Source organism: Anser cygnoides, chromosome 1, assembly GCF_040182565.1.
Source record: "Anser cygnoides isolate HZ-2024a breed goose chromosome 1, Taihu_goose_T2T_genome, whole genome shotgun sequence".
NCBI classification, from domain to species: domain Eukaryota; kingdom Metazoa; phylum Chordata; class Aves; order Anseriformes; family Anatidae; genus Anser; species Anser cygnoides.
Window position 1 is genome coordinate 146,637,719 of NC_089873.1, and position 18,148 is coordinate 146,655,866.

At 39.8% G+C, this 18,148-nt stretch overlaps 1 protein-coding gene across 5 annotated transcripts in view; it reads left to right on the plus strand.

Annotated features, from left to right (window-relative positions):
• The first annotated feature begins 54 nt into the window (after positions 1-54).
• LOC125184517 (E3 SUMO-protein ligase RanBP2-like) overlaps positions 55-18,148 on the plus strand; it is a 34,306-nt gene continuing 16,212 nt past the window's right edge. For all 5 annotated transcript variants that reach the window (XM_066990457.1, XM_066990460.1, XM_066990455.1 and 2 more), the window contains exons 1-20: positions 55-318; positions 2,429-2,496; positions 3,000-3,111; positions 4,092-4,244; positions 5,105-5,335; positions 5,710-5,855; positions 7,168-7,360; positions 7,905-7,995; positions 8,863-9,072; positions 10,367-10,545; positions 10,644-10,819; positions 11,100-11,223; positions 11,570-11,731; positions 12,127-12,264; positions 12,348-12,494; positions 12,940-13,122; positions 13,209-13,292; positions 13,799-13,934; positions 14,096-14,193; positions 14,737-17,797. In XM_066990457.1, coding sequence (XP_066846558.1) covers positions 244-318; positions 2,429-2,496; positions 3,000-3,111; positions 4,092-4,244; positions 5,105-5,335; positions 5,710-5,855; positions 7,168-7,360; positions 7,905-7,995; positions 8,863-9,072; positions 10,367-10,545; positions 10,644-10,819; positions 11,100-11,223; positions 11,570-11,731; positions 12,127-12,264; positions 12,348-12,494; positions 12,940-13,122; positions 13,209-13,292; positions 13,799-13,934; positions 14,096-14,193; positions 14,737-17,797 — 5,767 coding nt within the window. In that variant the 5' untranslated portion in view covers positions 55-243. The remainder of the gene's footprint in view (positions 319-2,428; positions 2,497-2,999; positions 3,112-4,091; positions 4,245-5,104; positions 5,336-5,709; positions 5,856-7,167; positions 7,361-7,904; positions 7,996-8,862; positions 9,073-10,366; positions 10,546-10,643; positions 10,820-11,099; positions 11,224-11,569; positions 11,732-12,126; positions 12,265-12,347; positions 12,495-12,939; positions 13,123-13,208; positions 13,293-13,798; positions 13,935-14,095; positions 14,194-14,736; positions 17,798-18,148) is intronic.

The following is an 18,148-nucleotide window of genomic DNA, read 5'->3' on the forward strand; positions in this document are numbered from 1 at the left end:
TTCTGCGCATTCACGGGGGGCGGGCGCCGTGGGGCGCGCGGGGGGAAGTTTGCGTAACGCGCGGCGGCTCCTGCGCACCCTCCGCAGGGCGGGCGCCGCAGGGGCGCGCGGGAACGTATGTAGCGTGCGCAGCGTGCGCAGCGTGCCCAAGGTGGGGCGTACGCGCTACGCGGCGGGTGCCCCCGCCGGGAGCGGCGCGGCGCGGAGCAGAGCCCGGCCGGGCTCGGCGCCGCCGCGGCCGCCATGTTGAGGCGCAGCAAGGCCGAGGTGGAGCGCTATGTCGCCACCTTGCAGGCCGCTGCGCCTTCGCTGAGAGAGGTGAGTGAGGCGTCGCCGTTTCCCTTGGCCCGGGGGGGAGAGGCGGCCGGGGCCCCGGTTGGCTTGGCTGAGGGTTGGGGTTGGGGTGGCCGGCTTCGGGGGGGGGGTTGGGGGGGGGGTTGGGGCTACCCCTGCCCCGCGGCGCTTCACGGACGGGAGGGGGTTTTTAGCAGGGTTTTCCTCGAGGCCGGTGCGAGGGAAAAGGGGTTTCCTCACGGGAAACGTCGCGGGTCTTTCCTCCGGCCGGTGAGCCCTGGGTTTGCTGTAGGAGGAGCCCGCCGGGAGTTACAGAGCCGTTCGGGTTTGTGGGCCCCTGGTTCCTAACTTCCCGGCGTTACTTCCCTTCAGAAACTGAACTCACAGATAGGCAGCACGCCGCCTTAAACTTTCAGTTTCCTTTACGTGCGGCGCGGTTAATATTTCTGGGCGGCCGCTTCGTGAAGCGGCAGCGTCGAGGGAGGGAGAGCCGGGAGAAAACGGCTCTGCTCTCTGTCACTAGCCGGGCACAGGGGTGAAAAACTCCAAGCGTTCCTATTATAGCTGGAAAATGCTACGCAGGTCTCAGCCGACTGATGCAATTCATGGGGCCCTAATCCTGAAAGATGCCGTTCTGCTGCTCTGAATTGGTTTTATCGCAGAGGCAGAATATTTAGCAGCCTGAATGTGCCCGAGCTAACCATTATACGTTAGGGACTGCATGCAGGGCCTGTGTACACCATCGTTTGTGCCTTTCCCAACAGCAACAAAATTGTCCTGTGACTTTGTTTATTCGACTTGGGTGCTGTTTAGATTAGACGGTGTCAAGTGCATCGCTGCCAGACTCACAGATACTTTTCCACAGTTTTGATATTTCTGGTGGACTCAACAAAAAACATTTCCTCTCCTTTTCTTGTGCTCAAGGCCACTGGATGCATTTAGTTTTGACTTTTGAGCGATGTTTACAACTGACTGTGTCGCACAGTCCACGGTGGAAATAGTTACTGGTTTCCTTGTTGTGTTGATTTCAGAGGGAAGGGTCTTACAAGGCTGCAAGCGTTTATTTTGAGGTTTCTTTTCATCCCTGTATACAAGGTGTCAAGTTTGACTCCACTCTGGCATGTCAGTGCGTCTTTGTGATACCTGAAAATATGGACTGAAGACTAGGAGGCCTGCTTTCATTTAAATTCACTTTTTAAAGTTTTACGTAGATAACTTCAGGGTGGGAGAGGGGTGAAGACTGGCAGTTTGAGTGTGTTTAGAATGTAGACAGTTGTTTAACGTTTTGCACCGTAGACCTAACTACCTCCAGTATTTTGGAGTTCACAAACAAAACCTGCTTTTGATCTGATGTTGGGAGCTCAGATTTTAAATACATGTTATCTAGCTTCTACCTTGAAGTTTTTGCTTGTGACTTTGTAGTTTCATAGCTCATTCCTTTGACTCATTTCCTCCTGCCCGTGCTTCTGCCATCTTGCCCTCTTGCTTGCTCAGTCTTCTGTTTTGCCTTTTTTTTCCACTTTCGTTTCCCTGTTTTATTCCTCCATAAATACCTTTCACCTTTCATCCCCAGAACAAGTGTGTTCAAGTTATCTCAGACTGGTAACATCAGAAATAAATTAATGCATCAATGCATTTTGTATATAAACTGAGAGTAAGTGGGATTTCTTAGTTGAGGAGAAAGCATTGTCTACCTATATTTAAACAGTTGTATGTGACATGTACTAGAGCAGGACTAAATAGCATCTTCTTGTTTAGTCTATCAGATTTAGGGATTCGTTTTGCAACCTTGTTACATTGGGGAAAAAAAAACTGTACGTTAAATGTAGCTGACTCCATTCTTCTACACTCTTTAGTCAGAAGTGTTTATGAGCTGTTACAAGTATTAAGGCTTGTTGCTTGCTTCACCAGTAACCTCAATTTCACGTTAGTAGCCTTCGCCGGTTACTGGAAAAACATTGTTTTCCAAATCCCACATCTTTCAAAAACAAAGCTTTGGATATGAGGAACGGACTGGAGCTGATAACTAGTTATCAAATTCAGTCTCTCAAAAGTATTAGAAGGGTCTTCCTATTCAATTACTTTAAAAGTGTTGTACGTCTAAAATGTGCTTGTCGTGTGTTTTCCCCTTCAGAAATCGTTGAAAGGATTCCTTTTTGCTAAGCTGTATTTTGACGTCAAAGAGTATGATCTTGCTAAAAGGTAACACACGTTGATGTATGCTGTTATTCTGTTCTCTAAAGCATAATAGAAAAGCTAAATGAATATGAAGTAGACTGGAGAAATCAAGATCACTATCATGCTGCTTTAAGGTAGCAGTAGACATGGGTATCAGATGCTGTTTAAATCTTTATAAAACAGCAACTTAGATAAATATCTATGTGATATTGAAAAACTTACCGTTTGAAATGGCTTTTATTCCACTGTATTATGAAGTTATTACAGTTTCTGTGAAGTTATTACAGTTAGAGTTTCTTTTTTTTAATAAACACCAATACTTGCTGGCAAATAAGTAGCATCTGTACATGTAAAAATAATGTTGTTCTGTACTTTAAGGTCCAGACCAGGTATCTAGAACCAACCATGACTGCATTTCCTGTGTCACATGTTAAATTCCTGCTTCAGTTCTATGGAGGCTGGGGGGGAGGACAGAGAGACTCATATTATTGAGGAATATTGATCCTTTTTTTTTTCCTGTTCTGTAGGTACATGTATACATACCTCAGTGTGCAAGAGAGAGATCCGAAAGCACACAGATTTCTTGGACAAATTTATGAAGCTGAGGGCAACACTGAAAAGGCTTTTGGATGTTACAAGGTAAACACTCCACTGACCTCCAATGTCCTGCTTTAATCCATTGCAAAGGGACTTTTAAAATCATGCAGTTCTGGACATTTCTTAAATGCATAAAAGAAAACATATTTGTGGAAAAAGTGTAATATGTATGCTTTCCGTTGCCAAATGCGTATATGATGTACTGCAGAGGGGATTCTTCATTTGACGTGATTTGCTTCAGCAGTATTTTTTTTAAGTTGATTCTTTTGTGACCTAGACTGGGTCTTCGTGCTACCTGCTATTAAATTCTTTCCATATCGTACGTTGCCCTTTGGACTAAGGATCTGTGACTGCTGTCGAATTCCCTAGCAGGGGCTCTGATGACAGCAGTAATCTAGTTGCTACTGGAAGACTAGACCTAGGGTGTTTTCTAGTTGTTTGTATTTATTGCTTTTTTTTGGGTTTTGTTTGGGTTTGGGGGCGGGGGGGGGAGTGAGATGGGGCAGGGCAAACATAATTTACATTTATATGCTTGCCCAATGAGAAATTCACCATCAGAATGCCTTTGTTCAGGTTTTAGGGAGGGAGAGGATGTGCTCAACAGTTTTGCTGCCAATACATCCCAGCTTGTCTTAGTGTGTGACTTAATTATATCTTTCTTCAAAAGTGTCCATATGGAGTTAGACTAAAGGTACTTAAGAGTCCAGCTGCCTGCGTATAGCTGGTGGTAGGGGCAGAATAGCTGGCTTTTGCATTTTTGCTCTTCTAAATCTTTTCTTTTCTGAATTTTTGCTCTTTTGAGTTGCAGCAGATGTATCTGGGTGCTGTAAACTAGTGATAAGTTTAGAAACTGAGGTCTTTCTTAATGTATTCAGAAAGTATTTACTAATAGATCTGTCTAATTTGAATACCTGTGTCTTTTCAACGAGTGGTGTAATTCTTTCCTGTTCTGTGTGGATTGCAAGATCAAGTTACCTTTTTTTCCTGACTTTTTTTCCGTGTGTGTGCATGGGGAAAACTAGCGCTCTGTGGATTTGAACCCAGCACAGAAAGATCTAGTGCTGAAGATAGCGGAGTTACCGTGCAATAATGACATCACTGATGAAAGAACAAAATACTGGGTTGAAAAAGCTGCTAAGGTGTTTCCTGGAAGCCCTGCTGTTTACAAGTTGAAGGTAAATGCCAATTTCCAACCTCTGTTCTGTGACTTAAAGAAGCTTCTAGTATCTGACTGGAGCACTTTTCCCGTGTCATCTCATGTAAAACTTCCTGGCTAAATTATTTTAGAATCTTGAGTATTAAATCTAATGGAATTAATATTCTTTAGATTTAATTCTTCTAGAATTTATTCTTCTATTTAAAGAAATGTTAATTTCTTTGCTGTTTGACACTTCTGTCTAGCTTTCAAGAAAACTGCAGCTGCAGGCTCTCATACGCTTCTCAAGGTTTCAGGGTTGACAGTCTTCAAAAATGCAGGGAAATCATGTTAGTAGTCACATCCAAAAAGTTAAGACTAGGTAGGCAGTTCTCTATTTATTGTGTGACTGGCAGGAAGGTGGCAGGCCTGAGAACTCAGACTTCCTTGCTCTCTACGCTGCTTTTTTGTTTTTTTAATTTGGATTAAAAACAGCATAAAGTAAGGAACGCTCTAATTCTCAATTACTGTGTAAATGCCTTCAGTCACACAATCTCACTTTTGCACAGGTATTAGTTTTGTGTAGCACAGCAGCAATGACACCTAGTCTTAAGATGCTTGTTTCAGACAGGCTATTCTGTGTCAGGGTATGCTGTCTTTGAAGCAAATGGTTTCACAAGCTGAACATACCATCCATAAGAGGCAAATTGTTGTGTTTTTTTTGTATTTTAAATGTTTGAGTATTTCTTCAAACTTTGTAATAACTGGAAGCTTTTCAGCTTTAATAGTTTAAGTAATGTAGTCTGTGTGGTGGAGGCAAGAGAATTGTCTCTTAATGCAGTTGTTGAAAAGGCCCACATGCAAGACGAAATATTAACGTGTTGCCTTCATGTTCAATAGGAGCAGTTGCTGGATTGTAAAGGTGAAGATGGATGGAATCAACTTTTTGACCTTATTCAAGCAGAGCTCTATGCAAGACCAGATGATATCTACGTTAACATCAGACTTGTTGCACTGTACCGCTCAAATAATAGGCTGAGAGACGCTGTTTTCCATTGTCAGGAGGCAAAGAAGAAAATACCTTTGCAGTCGAGCTTGGAATGGTGCTCCTGTGTCATAGAGACATTTGAGGTGTGTAATCATATTTTGATATTGTGATAATCTTCCATATCATTTAAACTAGCTTGTGTCTCTTAGTTCATTACACTGACAGCTATTTCTCAAGTGATTTAACTCCTTCAAATGCAAATTAGTGAAACCACTCAAATTACAAAGTACTTCCTTGGAGTTTCCTTCCTAGAGTTAAATGTTACAGAGTTGTTTAGTTTCTAATTTCAGGGACCAAACTGTTCAGGCAAATAGTTCCCTGGAATTTTGCTGTTGGTGAATGTCTCAGTAGTGGAAATAGATTATGCAGTAAATGATAGTGATTTGTTTTGGAGAAGTACTGTCTTTGCCTTTATGGAAGGATGACTGTTCCTTATCCTCTGAACCTTCTTCTTTAGGAATATCTGGAATCTGTACAAGACTTGGAGTCTGATAAAAGTAATTGGAGAACTATCAAGAAAGACTATCTGCTGGCCTATTGCAGCTTTCTTAAAGTGATGCTATCTTCTAGAGATGTTCAAGAATGCAGAGGCGCACTCAAAAGGTATAGTTTTACCTTTTCTGTATTTAAAGCAAAACAAAAAAACCTCTATGAATTGCATGTATTTTTCTAGGTCACAGAACATCTACCAGGCTTCAATTTCACTGTGTAACCAGTTTGTGGATGGGAGAGGAGACTCTCTGTTTTAGAATAAAGAAAGGTTCCTAATAGGCTTGAGCCCCAAGCTATAAGCCTTGTTTGAGTAGTCAGCACATAACCATGGGGAAGACCCAATATTATCTTGGGTCAATTACCTTTTTGCCATTCAGTAAGAGAATGTTCTGTACCTCAGCAACTATCTCATTAAAATTTCCCAGATGCTTGTATATCAGCTTTGTCCTGGTCAAGTTAACACAACACATGTTGAAATAATGAAGAATTTTAGGCATATAATATAATTGGAAGGGAGGAAGCTGCCTGCAGTAAGAACATTCACCTTCAGAGAAAACTGGATAGTGTTTCAGGGCTAGCTGGTTTCAAGGCGTACCATCTGTGTCACAGCTGAAGTAGTACAAAACAATGTTTGTAGCCAATTTGTTGGTGAAGAGCCATGTTCCCTTAGATCTACCTTCTCTTCTTTCTTTTACCTTCTCTGGAGATATTCAAGACCCATCTGGACGCCTACCTGTGCAATTTGCTTGAGGGAACCTGCTTTGGCAGGGGGGTTGGGCTCAATGATCTCTCGGGGTCCCTTCCAACCCCTACAATTCTGTGATTCCCTTTGTCACTAACTTCTATTGACATAGCTTTGTTTCTCGCTTAAGTGATGATTGTTACCTTTTTTAAAACAATGTTCTTCAGTCTGCTCTTCTTGAATGAGTATATGAAGCAATACAGGCAATGGTTGAGGAATAGGTAATGTCCAAATATGTCCCCCCCCGAACATTGACCATAAACGTGTGGTTGTTCTTCTAACATTTCGTTAGAGTCCTTCAGGGTACCTAGATCTGAAGCACTTCTAGATCATGGCAACGCTAACAGCTATTATAGTTTTGTCAGGTTACTGAAAGTGTTGACTGTTTATTGGAAAGCCACTCCTGAGTGGAGACTATTTACTGGCCTGCAGCTATTCAGATTGCTGCGGTACCTCTTATTTGGAAGAACCAGTCTAACTGTATTTTGGTCTGTCCTTTTGGTAAGTGAAGTGAATTTTACTTCAATAAACAAAGTTGAGAGCTTTGGGAGTTTGAGACGGTTATTCTGCCTTCTAGTTGACTCATCAAGTTACTTGATTCACAGTTAAATAACGTTGTCCCCAAACGTGCTATAGCTTTTACCAGGACTTTGCTCAGAATGAGTCTTTTCTACATTTTAGTCTTGATGGTGTGCTTCACTCAGTGAAAACCTATGTGAGTGGGACTGACGAGTTGTCTCATACCTTCATCGAAGTGAAAGGACAGTTATACATGCATGCTGGAACTTTGCTACTGAAAATGGCTCAGCACAGTGAGGCACAGTGGAAAGAGGCGTGTGAACTGGCAGCACTGTGTTACATGATAAGTTTCCAGGTAAGTTGTTTTTCAGTGTATGCCTTTAGTTGATGCAGTTCTTGGAATGCTCTGTTAAACATTTGTATTCTGAAAATTAACTAGTGTTTGTAAGACTCCCTCCTCACCAAATCTTATTATTCCACAATTCTTTAAAAGATTTCAAATGGCATCACTAGAATAAAAGTGTATCATCAACTGCTTTTCTTGTCAAAAGTAAATTGACTCTTAAAGGCTAATGAGTGTATTTCCCACAGTCTGTTCTTTTCTGCAATACAGCTGAAAACATAATGAATAGTAAATTTATTGGTGTAGGGAGGGAAGAGGATGAACTGAGTAACTCCCTTATTCTTGCGTAGACAGCAGAACTAAAAAGGTGTGCTATTGTGTGCTATTTGCAAAAGATACAGTTGCCCACCTCATATTTTTCAAGGGATGTGTTATATAGTACCTTCAGAATTGATGCTCTTTTTCTTAAGTTTTCTTGTGCTTGTTTCCTAATTTTTGAGACTAATTTAAGTGATCTGCTTTGTATAGTAAAGAAGCTATAACAATTCTTCACCAGGTTCCTAAACCAAAGTCAAACCTAATAAAAGAGGAGCATACTGGACAAGATACCCTGGAAATGTTGGCCTGTGATCGGAAAAGCCAGTCTGGTAATGAAAAATAATTAAAATCCCTTAGTTACGTTTCAGTCTTATGAATAGCTACTTTAAGAATCAAGTAACTCTTGTTAAAGAATACACTTTGTGTCTTGAAATGCAATAATACTCTCTGGATTCTGACTCCATATGAAATGCAAAACAGTAGTTTGATCCTGACATCTAATGTTTTCTTCCTCCTCTTCAGCATGGTGGTAGACTTCATTCTTTCTTTTCAAGTGAGCTTTTTCTTCTTTTTATCTCAAGGACACTGAGGTAGAATTGAACTTTTTAGCATTTCCTAATCTGAAAATGCTTTCTGCCTGCTGATTCTATTTTACAAGTTTACAAGTATTGTTAGCCCAAGCATAAAATACTATTGTTGCTCCATCCTTTCCATTCCCTTATTTGTTCATCAGGTTTGCTGTTTCTGTTGCTAAGCTTAGGCAGGCTTTCAATCTACATGCTCTATAGCCCCTAGATGAAAACAAACAAGAAAAAACAACAGAACAGTAAACATCAGGTTGAATTGTTCCAGAATGGATTTTGATAAGATCAACTCCAACTTGTATTACAGCTGCTTATTTTTGAATACAGTTGCAATGCCCCTAGAACAATAATTTAAAAAAAAAAAGTCTTTGTAAATCCAGTTGTCCAGGAAAACAAATGCCTTGGGACTGGTGTCACTAAAGGCTTGGAAAGCCTATGTGCTGAAACACTGACCTAATTACAGGGAGAATATAACTTACCAATTTGTGGGTTTCATAAGGGGAAATCTTGATTCTCAGCCTTCCGTAGCAAGAACAGCCCACTGTATCAAATACTACTTTCCTTGATTAAGTTCACTGTTTATCTATGTGAAGTGATATTTTTGTCTTCTAGGTCATATGCTGCTGAAATTGAGCCATGGCAAAGAAGACTTCCTGAAAGAGGTTGTGGAATCTTTTGCAAACAAAAGCGGTTCATCTGTGCTGTTTGGTTGTCTCTTTGAGAATGGAGCTTCCAGAGAGAGGTCTTTCCTTGGTACGGATGATATTGGAAATGTCAGTATGCAAGCACCAGTGCAAGAGGAACTTCATAAATACGATCTTGGTAAGAGGTGTTACTTTCTGAAACTCAGCATAAACATGACTGTCTGTACCAGAGAGTCTTCTAGAAATACTTCATATTGCAGTAAGAGACAGCCATACTAGCTGTTCAGTGTTGCCCTAATTACTCCAAAAGAGTGATACGTAAGGAGTTTCAATTTATGCTGTAACATGTTGCTGAGAAGCAGTATTGTTATGCCTGGTTCTTAAGAATTTGTCACATACTTCCCTACTTCTATCCTTTCTGTGTTTTCTAGTCTGTTCTGATCCATTTTCATTTGCTGCTGCCTGTTTAGTTCTTTGTGTTTGTACATCGATAAGTGTCAATGGGAAGGCAGGTCTCTCTTCCTATGTAACCTATGAATACAGGTTACGGGCACAAAAATAAGGTAACTTTAGGAAGAATTGCAAACTAGTAAAAACTTCTTATTTTTGAACTTGACTTGATGATGAAGTCTGGCTTTGAATTTTGGTGTAACAAGGTTAGAGTACTAGTAGTTTTTTTACCTAGCTGATAATTTTTAGAAACTTTTAGGCTGTTAAATCTTTTCTGTGTACTACCTAACTCTCTGTTAAGTAATTTTAGACAATAAGGCTTACAGTCCTTTATCTTAAATAGCTAAAATAAAGCTTATACTACCACAACCTCTCATAAGCAGTTTATTTGTAGTGTTTTTTGTTATGTATTTTAAAACAACGAAGGTCTGTGCATGTTGCATGCAGGCTAAAGATTTTCCCTGTTAAAGAAATAAGTGCAAAAACATAATTGCAAAAAAAAGTCTGGCTTTAAGTTAGAAATTAAGTGTTCAAGCTATTTTAACATTTAACATTGCTGAAGATAGAGATTTCACGAGCATTACAGAACTAGAAAAGCTGCAGTACTTCTGTTTAATGCATTAGTTTAACCTGCTGCCTCAAAATGAAGAGTTTAAAATTTAAAATTCTTATGTACTTCAGTGGAAATGTTATCTCCATTCTTTGCTTTGACAGAAAAGCTAAAGTATTAATACATTTGGCTTGTGCACTCCTATGAAGTAGATGCTGCTTCTTCGAAAGCTATTTATATAATATAAATAGATGCCAAAATCACTTCAAGAATGCTACATCTTACTTTTAAAATGCTTATTTCCAACTTAGATGGAGGCAAAAAGATGGGAAGAGATTGCTAGGAAGCTCCTTCAGTGTGATATATATACTAAAACTCTACTTTTCATATAACGAAACCCGGCTTCGATCAGATGTTAGTCTTCCTAACTAGGATGCAGATATTAACTTCCTACAACTTTGTTTTTGCATAGGTGCTGTTCGAATGCACCGTGGTAGTCTCCAGCACCTCGTGTGGCTTTGTTTGCAGTGGATCTTAATGTCAGTGTTACCCCCAGTGCGCAGATGGCTAAAACAACTTTTTCACTTGCCCCAAGAAACATCAAGACTAGAGACAGATGCTCCTGAATCCATTTGCCTGTTAGACCTTGAAGTAAGTAAATTTTCCATGTTCTTAAATGTACTATACAATTTAAGAGTTTTGGTATCTAATACTTTTTATTTATTTATCTTTTATTTTTACAAAAACAGGTATTTCTGCTTGGAGTGGTATTCACTAGCAACTTAGAATTGCAAGAGAAGTTTAACGCTCACTACAGTGCACATCAGCCTCAGTTCTTACCATTGGCAGTGTGCAAGCAGCTCTATACTGAAAAGCAAAGAGCCTGGTGGGATGCCGTTCGTACTATTATGCACAGAAAAATAATGTAAGGCTTTTTAAGTTTGGAAATATTCGAAACGAGTTTTTAGTAGCTTCTGCAAGGGTGTCATGAATTGATCCCCATAGATTGTGTGTAAAATTCATTTTTCTTGATGTATTTTGGACATTGAAGTCTTACTGCTGGAGGGGCTTGAGACACTTAAGAACTTTCTAAAAATGGGGTTTTCATTTCTAATAATGCATTTTTAAGCTAGATGTAGGTTAGGACTAAAAAAGATGAAAAAAAAAAAGAATACTAACTGTGGAATATTTCTTCTGATATGTAGGCCAGAAACATCAGTAAAACCGAGGCTTGTAGTACAGCATGGAATAAGTACTCTGCGAGCACTGGATAAACATGGCCTTCAACCTGCCTTAATTATATACTGGGCAAAAACACTGCAAAAAACCGTAAGCTAAAATTATTTTAAAATATGTATAATCTGATGTTTTTTCTCTTATTTTGTGAACTAAACAGTAGATAAAATCAGATGAGAGAACTGTGGTTAATTTTGCCAGATAAGTTACTTGCTATAGTCGCCCTAGTGAGTTCTCTATCCCTCACTACTCTCTTAATGCTACTTTTAACTGTAGTGGTATTTTCTACCTGTATGTTACATAGCTCTGTAGAGAGGTCGCCTGAGGTTTGTCACAAGTATTAGAGAAGATACTAATTGCTTCAGAGAACAATATGTATGAATAGCAATGGGTTTGAATTTGTTGAGATGACCTGCTTTTATTCCCTTTTCTTCAACAGGGTATTAGCCTTAACTCCTTTTATGACCAGAAGGAATACATTGGACGAAGTGTTTACTACTGGAAGAGAGTCTTGATTATGCTGGAAGTAGTCAAAAAGAAGAGAAGTATTCCTGAACCTACTGATCCTCTCTTCAAACATTTCCGTAGACTTGACATCCAGGTACAGATTGATTAATCTAAAATTGAAGTAAGAGGGATTATATCACAAAAATTTATTGTGTGTGTGTATGTTGGTTGGGGTTTTCTTGCATTCTACGGCTCTATGGTGTTACTAATATAATATCATTAACAGTGATACTTGGTAGTAACTGCATGTCTGATTAAAGGCAGGGGAATCTCTCCTTATAACTTTATTTTTAATTTTAAAACTCTATTTGATTGGAAGACACTGAACTCCCTTACTACCAACTTTCTTTAAAAAGTGTTTTCCTTGTATTACAGGAATAAAAAATTAGTAATATCATTAACCTCCGCCTGCCTGATTATTTAGTGGCGTTCACATGCACTTTCTGTTCCAAGTATCGAGTTAAGTATGACTCGTCTTTTGCTTTGTAGGTCTCGCAGGTTACAGTCTATGAAGAAGAGGCACGTATAGCATTTGCAACATTGGATGCAGTTGATGGCAGAACTGATGATGCTTTGTTAGCATTTGAAGCTATTAAGAATGTCGTTTCATACTGGAATCTTGCTATAGTAAGTTCATAAATTTCATTACCCGCAAATGCTTTTTCTTCACTTGCATTCTGACTGATTCTAATTAATGTGCATATTGTTAGATCTTCCAAAGAAAGGCAGAGGAGATTGAGAATGATGCCATGATGCTAGAAGAACAAGAAGAACACAAAGTCTATCTTTTTAAAAGCAAGCATTATCTAATGAAGATCTTAGACGAAAGCTCCTCTGATGTGTCAGTAACTGAGAAAGTAAGTAATTCTTGCTTAAAAGCTTGTTTCGAGAGATGCATTGGTTTATGTTACTATTTTAAAATGAAACCATTTGCATTCAAGTCAGATTTTTTAGACCAGACTTTACTTAAAGGCAAGCTAAACTTATTTTTTCCCACATGACAAATAACCTGCATAACTCTAGTGGGCTAGTACATTCTGGGAAACTTCTGTAAGATACCAGATCGTGCAGTGTTCTGACTACTCTGTGGTTGACAGCTTCTTTGCCAACAAATAGCTTTTGCCCATTATTTTCTTACAGAGGTTAACAGTTTCCAAATAAAATTTAAAGCTTACATGAATTGTTCTCCTACATTAACTTTGATTTGGAGCTTTGCTGAAAAAACAGTATTTCTGATCAGAACGTAGTCTCCTTCTCTGAGGAAGAATGCAGTCATGACTTGCATTTCCAATAACTTTCTAGCTGCCGGTATCTGTTGAAACTGTGAGGGAAATGTTGGACGCAGTGATTCAGGAACTCGGAGAGAATGATGAAGAGGCAAGTCTTGCCTTCGGAAATGACCTGTCACCAGCTGTAGATTCAGAAGTGAAATATTCCACTTCACTGTCTAATAACTTCTCTGTCTCACCATCTAAGAGCTACAAGGTACATTAGCCAGTTATTATTTTAGGGAAGTGTTATGTTTGAATAAAAAATCAATAGGTTAAATGAACTTTTCTTCTGCTCCCCAGTTTTCTCCTAAAAATCCCCCTCAGTGGGCAGAAGGTCACAGATCTATACTTCAAATGATCTGTCAGCAAGTGGAAGCTTTAAAGGTAAACGACTTTGTAAAGTTAAACAATTTTGTCACCATGTTCAATGCAGATCAGCTCATCTTGTTGTTATAGTAAGGACTCTGATCCTAGCCTAGCAAGCTAACATTAGTTCATGCTACCACATAACTCAGTGAAAATATCTTTGTAAACATCTACCTAAAATGAGTGCAAGAGTAAAACTTGTTGCCTAAAAACCCCAATTCAGGACTCAGGCAGGGGTATGGAGGCAACCCTTCCAAGGACTGTGTGTGCAGAAAGAGTTCTGCTATCATCAGCTTGGGTATCATCCAGTTGGTTCTGGGACTTTTATTTCTGGCTTTAGAAAACACTCCCAGCATGCTGTATAGCATGAACAGATCTTGGATTATTCCAACAGCCACCTCTTGATTTTTTTTTCAGAGTTTGAACATGATTGTAATTAGGGTAGGTATCGCTCCTTATGCTTTCTTCTACAAATACCAGTGTTATACACTTACATTCTCTTAATTGAAACACTGTCTTAATAGAATGAGATGCAAAAAATGAAACACAACAATTCCAACTCGAATGTATCATCTCGTTGGCCTGGTGAAATCTATGGAACAGATATTTTGTCAGAGAGCTATCAGAGAGCACAAAATCTTCATGAAGCTCCATTAACAGGTAAGTTGTTGCTGAAATCTTAATTAAACACTTAGCTAAACTGAGGTAGACTCGTTAAAATATTGCAGAAATATTTTAAGGTTCATAACTAAAACTGATCTCGGGAAAATCCATTCAAAACTACAAAAAAGGATATAAACTCTTCTGGTGTTCATTTTCAGTTGCTACTACTGGCCCATCTGTTTACTATAGCCAGTCACCTGCCTATAACTCTCAGTATCTTCTCAGAACTGCTGCGACCAATGTAACACCAACAAAGGTAAGGATGAATGTATCCGTTCAATCTGTTCCTACTGGTCTATAGAAAAGAGTGATTTTGATTCTTGTCTTGAATGACTGCTTGTAGTTGAAAGTTACTGCATTCCACAGATAGCATTTGTTAAAATGGAGGTAGCTGATGGTTGATCTTTCTGCTTTTTCTTTGTAATGTGGGGATCAGGCAGAGCGGCCAGCAAAACTGGTCTGTAAATGTGTTAGTGCGTGTCCCCTACTGGGTATGTGTGATGGCACTTAATTTTTTTCCCAAAAGTAGTATAGGAAAGGAGAATTTTGCTTATCAAAAAAAAAGAGCCTCAAAAACACCAAAGAGCCCATTCATATTTTGCTCCTCTTCAGTGCTTGTTTTCAGATGCCATTCAAGATTTAAAATAATCAGTTTAAGGCAATCTCATAAGTTAAAGTCTAAACTAACTTTAAAACACGCACTGTTTTTAAGAGTGCATGTCTGCGTGGGCTCTAGCATAGTAATACCTTGTTCTGTCACCATAACAAGAAAAGTAATTGCCTTCCGCTATTTCTTTAGGCACCTGTCTATGGCATGAACAGACTTGCACCTCAGCAACATATATATGCTTATCAACAAACAATCCATACACCACCTCTGCAAAACACTTCTGCTTGTGTGTTTCCCCAAGACCTATATGGCACATCTTTGCGTTTTGATGGTCCTGGGATCATTTCTCCTCGTGGGGCTGGTGATTACTATAATTACAGTGTTCCACAGGCAAGCACAAATCCACAGCTACCTGGACCTGGCTATTTCACAAAGCCTTCAGTCACACCAACAGCTTTAAAATCTGCAGAATCAAAAATGATAGAATTTCCAAAATCTAAATTTGGACAGCCAGGAACAGTAGAAGGGTCAAAAACACGTCTGCCAACACCAGCACAGTCAAGTCAACCAACAACTTTTAAATTCAACACTAACTTCAAGTCTAATGATGGAGACTTTACCTTTTCTTCTCCTCAAGCTACAACACAGCCTGCTAATGCAGTTTTTAACAGCAGTGAAAGCCTTTTGGGTCTTCTGACATCTGATAAACCTTTACAAGATGATAGATACGCTGAGCAAAAACCAGTTAACAGCCACCCAACTGGTCAAAGAAATGTATTCAACTTCGGTAATAAACATATTTCAGGCATCCCTTTTACAGAAGGCATGGCACAGAATGCACGTAAAAACTTGGCTTTTGAGAGGAGTGATATGTTTAGTTTCCAAGAACCAAGCAAGTCTTTATTTATGACTTCAACTTCTGATTTGGCCAATAAAAGTCATGAAACAGAGGGAGGAAGCACCCTCGGAGATGAGAATGATGATGGTCCTCATTTTGATCCAGTGGTGCCCCTTCCTGACAAGATTGAAGTAAAGACAGGTGAGGAAGATGAAGAAGAATTCTTCTGTAACAGAGCCAAACTGTTCCGTTTTGATGCAGAATCTAAGGAATGGAAAGAAAGGGGTATTGGAAATGTGAAAATACTGAAGCATAAAGTATCTGGCAAATTCCGTCTCTTAATGAGACGGGACCAAGTACTGAAAATCTGTGCAAATCACTACATAAATACTGATATGAAATTAACTCCAAATGCTGGATCGGACAGGTCATTTGTATGGCATGCTTTGGATTATGCAGACGAGTTGCCAAAACCAGAACAGCTTGCAATTCGGTTTAAAACACCAGAGGAAGCAATGCTTTTCAAAAGTAAGTTTGAGGAGTCACAGAACATCCTAAAAACCCTAGGATCAAATGTTGACACATCTGTGGCTCAGACTAGTGAGACTACTGCAAAAGAAACGACAAGTCAGGATATCAAGAAGTCTAATGGATCGACCTCAGGGACCCTGAACTCTGTATTTCAGTTTCCAGAAGATGGAGTGACCAGTGAACCTGGTAACAAAGTCAGTCTTAAATCTGTTCCAACTGCATCTGCCCTTCCAACTTTCTCATTCAGAAAGGAAGCTCAGGAAACCTTTTCTTCTGGTGGGTTTGGACAGTCACTCCTGAAGAAGGATCAATGGGAATGTAAGGTATGCTTAGTTCCAAATGAAGCAACTGCAAAGAATTGTGTATCGTGCCAAAGCCCAAATGCAGATGCGTGGCAAACACATGGCACCCCATCAACTGAATCTGCTCCAAGTTTCAAAGCCACCGGTAACACTGTGCAGGACAAACTTGGATCTGCCTTTGCTAAAAAGGAAGGTCAGTTGGATGGCAGCATCCGTTCTGTGAGAAATGAACCTGTTGCCTCCCAGAATCCAAGCAAAATGAATACAGAAGCATCTCCTCAAGTTTCTTTTAAATTTGTATTAGATGCTCCAAAAACCATTCAAAATGACTTAGGAACTCCTTTTTCTAAAAAAGGTCAGTGGGACTGCTCTGTAGGCCTAGTCCAAAATGAATCCAATGATGAAAACTCTCATTCTTGCCAGAATCCTAAATCACAAAGTCAACCAAATGTGCCTGTGTCTACTGCTCAGGCACTTCCTGCTACCAGCTTCAGTTCTGTTGCTGATGCAACTGCAACTAAGCCACAGAAGAATACATTTGCGGAGCTTTTTGCTAAAAAGGAAGGTCAGTGGGATTGTAATACTTGTTTTGTAAGGAATGAAGGTTCTTCACCAGCCTGTGTAGCTTGTCAAACACCAAATCCATCTGGTAATTCTGTTAGTGATGCTTCATCAACATCTACTTCTGATTTGAAAAGTAAATTATCTGAACCTGCCAAAGGACAACTAGGAACAGGTTTTAAGTGTGATTTCTTAGGAAAAGGCTTTAAGTTAGGTCATGCCGAGCAAGGCAAGACACCAGCATTTACGTTTCAAATTCCTGCTGATTCTGAAGTGAAGTCTGCAAAGGAAGGATTTAACTTTTCCATGTCAGTGCCTCCAAGTGGATTTAAATTTACCATACAGGAACCTAGCAAAAATGCCACTAAGAAAGATGATCCATCCAAAGAGTGTGCAGCTGGCTTCTTAAAAAATGATGATGAAAACTTTGCAGATGGAGAACGGAAAGTCGAGCTTCTAGCTGTGCGATTCAAACAGCAAGACGTGGCAGACTCATTTAAGCAGATTTTTGATGAAGCAAAGAATGCCCAAGAGAAAGGAACACTGATAACACCTCTTTATTCTCGTGCCAATACACCAAAAGAATCTCCATGTGGCAAAAATGCTGTAGCTGTACTGGAAGAAACTACTAGAGAAAGAACCGACCTCAGCCATGGCGATGATACTTCTGAGGTAACTGTAGAGGCCTCAGAGGTGTCGAGCACATCTGAAACGCCGACAAAAACAGTGGTTTCTCCTCCGAAGTTCGTATTCGGATCTGAATCTGTCAAGAGCATTTTCAGTAATGAAAAGTCAAAGACATTCACATTTGGAAATACTTCGGCCACTGGTTCTCTCTTTGGGTTCAGCTTTAATTCTCCAAGAAAAGGCGAAGGCAATATTCCAGCATCGCAGAAGGAAGTAGCTGGACCAAGAAGCTCCAGTGCACTGCAGAAGCCTCAAGACAGCAAGGCATGCAACTTGGCTACTTCGACACATGATGGGCCCGCCAACTTCTCATTTAGAATTGTGGAAAAAGGTGAGCGTCCTTTGAACTAATAATTTTTTTCAGCTATGCAACTTACTAAGCAGTCATCTCTTAATGCTACTCACATAACTTTTTTTGTCTCAATAATATATCTCTTTTTCTTTCCAGCATACTTTCTTCTCTCCCCTTCTTTTGAGGAGGGGGGAGTGAGGGGAGGGGTTGTGGTGGGTTAGCTGCCCAGCAGGGTAAAACCACCACACTAGCATTTTAATGGTATGGTACTTCTCTTTGATTTCATGCACTGCTTCCTACCATTGCAAGACTGTTTAACCAGATGATAGTATATAATTTGCATACTAGTCTCAGATTTATGAAGACAAACTGTTTCTTAACTAAAGTATA